The following is an 8551-nucleotide window of genomic DNA, read 5'->3' as shown; positions in this document are numbered from 1 at the left end:
TTTTTTTAAAAATTGAATTTTGTTTTGCTTTCTTTTTCATAACTCCCTTCCCTCGAATCCATAACATACCTGCCTCAAAGTATCACAGGAGAACGCACGTGAAGCTGCTAGCCCACAGCCTGGGACAGGCTAAGTACTCAATTTAGCTAACAACAACAACATCATTACTATTACTTTTACCAAGTGCTTCCCCTGACACCCTCTGGGAGTTCTCTGGTGGGAGGAGATTCACAGCACTCCTTATTTTCCGGAGCCTGAGAGGAGCCAGCCAAATTTGCACATACGGGGGTGGGGGGATGGGTGAAACAACCCGGGGAGAAGAATGGAATAAGAGGGAGACAGATGGTGCGGTGCGTGTGTTGGGGGAAGGGATCAGAGATCCTGGAAAACTTATGTTCCCCGACTTGCAAGAATGTTTCCATTTAACCACTTCTTGCCTGACTCCTGATCCTACATAGGAGAGAAGCCGGGAGTTGTAAGATTTGGGGCCACCTGTGCCAAGAGCCTGGACACGCGCGGTGGAGAGAGCCAGGAGTCTTGGGAAGCAGAGGCAGAGCGGGTCTTGCTGTAGCCTCCCGGGGCTCCAGTTTGGGTCCGGGACCCAGGTAAGGGGCGGTCTCCCTTTCCCCTGGCAGGGGCGGCCGGCGGTTCGGACTGTCCCACGAGGGGGCGCGTCTCGGGCCCTAGGACCCGCCCTCGCGGCGCTGGGCGCGGGGAGGAGACCCGGGAACCCTGGCGCCCGGCGCTCCGCCTCCCGTTTCCGGGGCAGCGCGGTTACCTGCACCGCCCGAGCCGCACCTGGCGGAGGCAGAAGTCGCAAACCGAGCGAGCGCAGACCGGCGGTGCGGAGAGGAGGGCCGGCGGCCGGCTGCGGGGAGGAAGGGGCGGCGGCGGCGTGGAGGGCGCGGCGCGGCGCGGCGGAGGGGGCAGGCGGCAGCTGCGCTCGGCTCGCTCTGCCCCGCCGGCCGGGCGCGCACCCGGGCCCGCACCGCTGCGGGCGCACATGGCAGCGTGAGACGCCGGCGGCGGGAGGAGCGGGCGGCGCCGGGCCGGGGCCGCAGGGCCGCATGGACAGCGGCGCCACCCCGGCCGGCCCCCACTAGGGCCCCCAGTCCGCGGGCGCCACCTCCCCGGTCATGGTGCCTCGGCGGCCGCCCGGGCCGGGTACAGCCGGCCGGAGCCGCTGAGCCGGGGGCCCCCGCGGCGGCCGGGAGCTGCATGGGGGAGCGCGGGCCGCGCTCGGGAAGATGCCCCGGCCGGAGCTGCCCCTGCCGGAGGGCTGGGAGGAGGCGCGCGACTTCGACGGCAAGGTCTACTACATAGACCACACGAGCCGCACCACCAGCTGGATAGACCCGCGGGACAGGTAGGACCCCGGGAGCCCCCCCCCCATATCCCCCACCCCGGTCCGGACCCCTCTTGCCCCAGGGGCCACCAGCCGGGACTGGGCAGGGGATGCGGGGGAGCTCTGTGAGCCTTTGGCGCTTTCTTCAGTTGGCTCCCCCCTTCCATTCTGGAGCGCTGCTCCTGCCCCTGTGGGCTGCTAGGAGGAGGGGAAGGCCAGTGAGCTGGCCAGGCTGCCCCCACCGCCATCCCCAGAGGGAGGACTTAGGCCCCAGCCGGCACCTGCCCAGAGTTTTGACCTTAAGCTCTAGCCCCGCCCCCCGCCCCCTTTAGGAAGCGAGGTCGGGCGGGGGAGGGGAGCGACCTAGCGGAGGGATGCTGGGGCTTCCCGGGGAGGCTTTCCCCAGCACAAGGGTGGAGGGAGGGAGGAGAAGGGGGGATGGGGAAGCATCTGGTTTGGAGGGGGTGGTAGGGACCCAGGATCCAGTGGGAGGCTGCTGGAGGAAGGACTTGACGCGGAGGGGAAGGCAGCCTGGAGTGTGATTTTTGACAGGTGCCTCGGCGACTCGGAGAAGAGCATGGGAGCAGCTAGGGGGCCTGGGGGCCGGGAGTGGGAAGGAAAGGAAGGAGCGGGGAAGGGCCGATGGGGGAGACTGGTTCTCCAGGAATCTCCCACAACTTGGAAGCTGTTAGGATGTAGATGGAGGTGAGATGCCTCCCGTAAAGCCCTGCCCGTCGCCTTTCTCCTCCCTTTCTTTCTCTGGGGACCAGGGCTCCTCAGCCTGCGCCAGCACGCCCTGACCTTGGTGGGCACCGCGCCGGCTGTAGCGTGGGGTTTTTTTTTGCTGAGGCAGGTGGAGTCTGAGATGGCTGGTGAGGCTCTTTGCTTCCAGACTTTCTCTGGGTTTTGACTGCTTGGCATTTCTTTGCACACACACACCCACTCTCCCCTACTATGTCCTGGGGGGAGAAGAGGACCACTCTCGGGGACCACTTTATTGTCCTTTACAGTCTGTGGTCAAAGTTCTCAGAAGTGTGGAATTTTCACCTGGTCAATGGTGACGTTGGGCGTTGGGTGCCTGTAAAGCAATGGAGGTGAATTCCTTGGACCCTTCATTTTGTGGGATTGGGATGGAGGTCCCAAAGTCCAAGATGGAGTTTGAAGCGAGTTGAGGGTTAAGAAAAAGAAAAAGCAGAAAGAAAATGTGTGTGAGATTCCCAGTAGTTTTTGAGAGCACTTAATTTCATTCATTCACCATTTACTGGGTGCCCACTCTGTTCAGTGCCGTGCTGAATGTGTCATTAACGGAATTGGGAATAGTTTTTAATGCTAGACAGCATCCCTTGGGCACACTGGTTTAACTTCCCTATTTGTCAGATTACCAGTTTGGTTGGAAGGGAGGGAGTAATAATGGAATTCTTAAAAGTTGGAAGGAGCGTAGAAGATTGGAGTCCAACTCTCATTTTCAAACGTAAGAGAAAGTTTGAGGCCTAGAGGTGTGATCTGCTCCACTGTTTTCATCTTTCCATCACTACACCAAGTTCTTTACCAGTTCTTTTTTTTAATTTTTAATTATTATTTTTTTTTTTGAGGAAGATTAGCCCTGAGCTCACATCTTCTGCCAATCTCCCCTTTTTGCTGAGGAAGACTGATCCTGAGCTAACATATGTGCCCATCTTCCTCTACTTTGTATATGGGACGCCTGCCACAGCGTGGCTTGCCAAGCGGTGCCATGTCCATACCTGGGATCCGAACCGGTGAACCCTGGGCCGCCGAAGCAGAACGTGCGAACTTAACGGTTGTGCCACCGGGCCAGCCCCATATTTACCAGTTCTAACCTCCAGACTTGTCCTGACTCGCTTTCCCTCCCCATCCTCCTCAGGGTCAGTTGCCCTGGGGACTCTGTAACTGTGTTAGTGAACTGGGCAGCCCCTTAAACAGACACAAGTTCTGTGTCCTCCCCCAGTTTAGGTCCCTGCAGCTTACTGAGGCCGGTGTGCTGTCAGCAGCTAGGACAGCCCCACACCCAGCGCTGCTAACTGTTCTCTGGGGCTCTGAGAGGATGATGCAGCTATAGAAAGCTTCTCAGACAACAGCAATTTTTTACCCTTGGAAGAGGGCACGCAGTATAGCTTCAGTGGAAAACTGACCGCTAGAGCATCATTTCCCAAATTTTAGTGTAATGTGGGCCACGTTCATGATTTTTTGCTGTATCCACCTGTGCTATTGCTTACTTAATACCTGACTTTAAGCCACCTCAATTTGAAGATTTTTTCAACTACTTTCACAAATAGGAAACTAGTACTACTGATTGCCATAAATAGAAGGGATCCTTAAATATACAGTGGAGGAAAAAACAAAACACAGCCCAATGCCATTATATTTTAGCTCGATACCATGGCCTGCCCATGGCCCCAGCAACAGGTCAGCCCAGCCTTTGTTTTTAGGCAGAGTGGCCAGCGATGGGGAGGAATTAAAAACATACTGGCGCTTAACTGAGCTGCTCACTTTCTTCACCTTGCAAGTCATTGGTTTTAAAGCTGCATCTTTGTACCTCCTGGTCATCCCACGCATGGTGTGGGGCCCCTGAGCTTGGACTGCTGAGGGGTTCTGAACACAACCCTGGGGCACTGTTGTGGTGGGCCAACTTTGAAAGTTTGGGGAAAGGGCTGAGCACAGGGCATCTATTCCTGACTCTCTGGAATTTCTCTCCTGCACACCCCAGTTAGAGATTTCTGCCTTTTAGTCCTGCCTGTGTGGCCTCAGGCAAATCCCTTGACCTCTCTGAGGTGCAAGTGCTCCACTGGTGAGAGATGAGGGCTGATTAGATGATCTCCAAGGACCCTGCCAGTTCTCAGGTATGATTTCAGACTCCTCAGCCTCTCCTTACCCCTCTGACTCTGTGGCAGAATTGGGGGGGGAGACAGGGTAGGCGGGAGGGTGAGATGGCTGTTAAGGAGGAGGAAAAAATTTAACAGAGCTGAGAAGAGGCAGACTTATTTGGGGCAGTGGGGCGGGGGGGATAAGTTCTGCCAAGGTAGTTACAGCTCTGCGACTGGTTAATGCTGTGAAACCAAAAAATCACATCAAAAGAAAGGCTGCTCCTTAAGAGTGTGTGTTTGTGTGCGCACGTTTGTCTTGGTTTTTTTCCTTACCTGAATCCAGGAGATGCCCGCCCATTCCCCTGAATTTAAAAGAAGTCAGTCAAATGGTCCCTCAGTCAAAAAAGTGATTTCTTAGCCACGGAGAACAAAATAGCGTCTCGGGTTACCAACCCTGAAGAATGTCTTGGCACATTCCTCCCTCTGGGGCTGAGCTGTTTTGTGTGCTGTCCGGCATGGAGGCTGCTGGGGGTAGGGAATCCAGTTTTCAGCTTCCCCTTTCACCAGGGGGTTGGAAGAACAGCCAGGCGGCCAGCCTTGCCAACTCTATCCCCTTCTTACCCAGGGGAAGACTGGGAGGCCCAAATTCCTGAGGACGGTTGTCCCAACAACCGGAGAGGGTCCAGTGGGCAGCTTGGGCCCTGCCTACTGGGCCAAAGGCTCACAACAGCACCACGGGCTCTTCCTAAGGCAAGGCTGGTCTGGGAAGGTGACGGGTCCATGGAGAATCAGGTGCTGGGATCAGGCCTGTGCAGCCCCTGGGAGCAGTGTTCCTTATAACTCGGGGTGCTTCTGGGAGCTCCCAGCAAAGGGCCAGCATTCTGTGTGTATTTAACTTGGTGGTATGCAAAAACAAATACGCTGATTGTTCTCTGTGGAAGAATGGGTTGTTGGAACTGGCTCTGCCAGAGAAGGTTCCTGAGGCCTAATTCCTGCTCATTCTGTGGTTTGTGTTCAGACCTTCTTCCAGGAGCCACCTGGGAACTCTGCGGGAACAGTTTCTGGGTCTGTGTGATAAATGCTGGAGGCCTGCATGCCTGAGAGGACTCAGCAACTTCTCTCATGACTTGAGGAGGAACTTTTGCTAACCCTGTTGTTTCAGAAATAATTTCTATTGTAGAAAGATGGGCCTACAGCTTTCAAAGATCTTAACCTCCCTCTGGTCACAGGCCATTATGAGAATCAGCCAGAGGTTAAGGATGCTTCCCGAAGAAAAGTGCAAACACAGTTTTTGGCACATAATTTCGGGGGCTTATGGACCCCAGATTCATAAATTCTGCCATGGGATAACTCAGAAACCGCTTGTCACCACCTACTTGCCCTCCTGTTTTAACTGGTAGGAAATAATGATTGACCATTTACTGTATTCAGGCAGCTTACTGAGAGCTTTCCATGGGTGATTTCCTTTAATCCCCCTAACAACCCTGGGAATAGGTACAGTTATCTACCTGAGGAAACTGAGACTCAGAGGGGCTGAGTTTGGGGAAAGCCACTCAGCTTTTGTGGAGCTGAGATGTAAATGCTAGGTTTGCTGACTCCCGAACCCACATTTCTAACCACTGCACCACTCAGCCGCCTGCTGAATTAGTTGCTGAATCAAGACCTCTGCTCAATTGCCTAAGGAATTTGCCCTTGGGGAATGGGGCTGGAAGAGGCATGATTTCACTTACCTGCCACCGTTCTGGTGTGGCCAGGCCTCGGTTAACCAGAGAGTGTGTGTGGACAATGGAAGGAGGGTGAGCATTTGAATCCTCGCATTTTGGGTCTGCTGTGTGCCACCTGAGTGCCCTTGGCAAGTTGTGTATTCTCTCTGAGCCTTGGTTTTGTCTTCTCTAGGATGGGGAGATGCACATAAGCTGTCAAGGGCAGTTAGGAGCATTAAAGAAGCTACATCAGGTAGGGCAGTGAGCACAGAGCCTAACACACAGGAGGCGCTTGGGAATGCCAGTTCTTTTAGTTTTTACTAGAAAGTACCTAAGAAACACTTAAGTCAAACAGAGACCGAGTTTCTGTCCTGGTCTGTAGCAATTTGCAGCTGTGATGGACCTTTCTGGTCATGTAATCCAGCCCTCTCATTTCACTGATGAAACTGAGACTCAGAGACAAGTGACTTGCCCAAGGTCACACAGCAACTAAATGTCAACTTGAGTCTCTAGTGAAGGTCTTCTTTCCTCTTTCTCTCATGTAAACTTTTCCCTAAGAATCAGCTCTGGTTTCTCCTCATCCATTGTAGTAGTTTGGGAATATTTTATGCTTGGGGTGGAGTTATTCTTTATAATCCTTTTGACTGTGTGGACCAGCAGGTTTCTTTCATAGTGTCACAATCGTTTCTGAATTGTGTCATAGGAATTTGTTATATGTTGAACGGTTATAGTTCCACCAATTGCAAGTGAATTACTATTTTCATAATCAATTAAAATGGATTTAAGGTTATTATCAGACTAACGTCACTTTCCACCAATTTACATTGGTGGAAATTTGCATTACAACGTGCTTTCTTAAGCGGGAGTTATAACCAGCCTGCCGGGGAATTTACCCAGAGCCTCTGTGCTCCATGCTTCTGCTCTTAATGATCCACTGATACCTATAGATTGGGCCATTACAAGTCATTAAAGGGCTTTTCTTCTCCTTCCAAGGCTTGAGTTTAATATCTACACATTCCATGCGAGTCTGTGATGCGTGAGAATATCGTGTATCAGTTATTAAAGAAATAAGTTTAAAAAGCACTAGTATAGATAACAGAAAGAAATAAGAGACTTTGGAACCCACAAATGGATAATAAAAATGCTAACATCTACTGAATATTTACTCCATGCTGTGCACTGGGCTAAGTGTTTTCCATTAGGATCTCATTTAATCCTTCAGCCAACCATATGAGGTAAGTACTATAATTATTTCTATTTTCAGATGAGGAAACTGAGACTAAGAAAGGTTAAGTAACTTGCCCGAGGTCACCAACAGGTGATGTAGCCAGGAGTAGTTGAACTCTTGAATCCATGGTCATATTAGCCATAACCATTTCAGTGCTCCAGAGTGCCCGGTCAATAAGTGGGGCTTGAGAGTTACCATTTATTCCTAAAATGCGGCAAGTCTGCTGTGGATCTCAGGGAGAGATGTTCCAAAGGAGGCTTGTTCAGAGAAGCCAATGAGATCCTCATGGCAGCTCAGGAGACTGGTGGGCACAAACTCTACGTTCTGGGAGCAGCCAGCTAACCAGAGCTCTGGGAGGGAAAGAACAGAGAGAGAGGCAGGGAAACTCGGAAGGATGCAGTGTGTGAGAAGAGTTCAAAGTCGTTTCCAAGTCGCTTGGGTAAATGCTCCCAAAGGCCAGGGAATTAGTAGCCAAGGCAGCTACTGTCTGTCACCACCCCTCCCACTTTTGGCCTAGCCAGACTGACCTGATTCTCCAATCCCTGGGGATCCCAGATAGCTGTGAAACACTGCTCTTTTGAAGAGAAGAGAATCAGGTTGCCTTAGTTACTGGGAAGGTGGCACGCCAAGCTCAGGTGCACACAAGGAGAGACAAGGCTAGATTAAGTGGGACTTGGAAGGTGGCCGGCGTCTTGCTGCAGAGCTCTCTGGATGGAAGAAGCCTTGGTCAGATTTTGGTGGTATTTGCAGGGGGGTGCCAACTTAGTGGCAGTTGGCTATCTAGGCTGAGTGTCAGGAGCTCTCTCTGGCCACATCTGCCTCCAGGTGGTGAGGATCTGCAGCCCCCCAGCTCAGTGAGGGGCTCTGGATAGGAGAAATCCACTTCCCTTGGAGAAATGGCTTGAGTGACATTTCCTAGCACTTCCACTTGGACAGAGTTGAAGGCTGGATCTGGGCTGAGTCGTGTGAAAAATTCATGCCATGCCCCTCCCAGCGTGGAGAGGACACCCTCAGGTGGAACAGCGAAAGGCTCTGGTTGCTGCTGCCGACAAGCTTCTTGGCTGCCTTGAATCCCTGTTTCAGAGTGAGATAAAAGAAGAGAAAACTCAGAAACTGGATACAGTGCTGTTTTGTTATTTAACCGTCACCAGCAGGCCATTAAGCCTCCAGCTCCTGAGCAGAAAACCTCTTGCCAAAATAATGGAGGGAGATGGGGGGGGGGGGGGGGGACACTGGCGTTCACTGTTGTGTAGGGAGAACATAGAACATTCTATAAAGATGCTGGACAGGGAAGAGGGGGTGGAGTAGAGAGAGTGGGGAGGAGGGAAAAAAAGTGGGGTGGGTCACGTGCCCTCCCCCCTCCAGTCACCTCCTCCACTGTGTCTACCCCCTGACATCTCACCGTTGGGAAGAAACAGGATCTTTCAGTTTCAAATGTCTGCCAAAGAAAAAG

General features: G+C 52.7%; 1 protein-coding gene across 3 annotated transcripts in view; it reads left to right on the top strand.

The window, feature by feature from the left end:
• The first annotated feature begins 309 nt into the window (after positions 1 to 309).
• Positions 310 to 8551, top strand: part of WWC1 (WW and C2 domain containing 1) — a 157641-nt gene continuing 149399 nt past the window's right edge. Inside the window, exons 1-2 of one of the 3 annotated variants that reach the window (XM_046666671.1) lie at positions 310 to 350; positions 459 to 605. In XM_046666671.1, the coding sequence (XP_046522627.1) occupies positions 343 to 350; positions 459 to 605 (155 nt within the window). In that variant the 5' untranslated portion in view covers positions 310 to 342. Of the gene's footprint in view, positions 351 to 390; positions 1367 to 4070; positions 4204 to 8551 lie in introns of those variants that run through there. The other 2 variants (XM_046666675.1, XM_046666672.1) reach the window with 2 other exon arrangements.

This window comes from Equus quagga, chromosome 7 (assembly GCF_021613505.1).
Source record: "Equus quagga isolate Etosha38 chromosome 7, UCLA_HA_Equagga_1.0, whole genome shotgun sequence".
Classification (NCBI taxonomy): domain Eukaryota; kingdom Metazoa; phylum Chordata; class Mammalia; order Perissodactyla; family Equidae; genus Equus; species Equus quagga.
The sequence above is the reverse complement of the archived record's forward strand: the minus strand, read 5'-3'. Positions and strand labels throughout refer to the sequence as shown.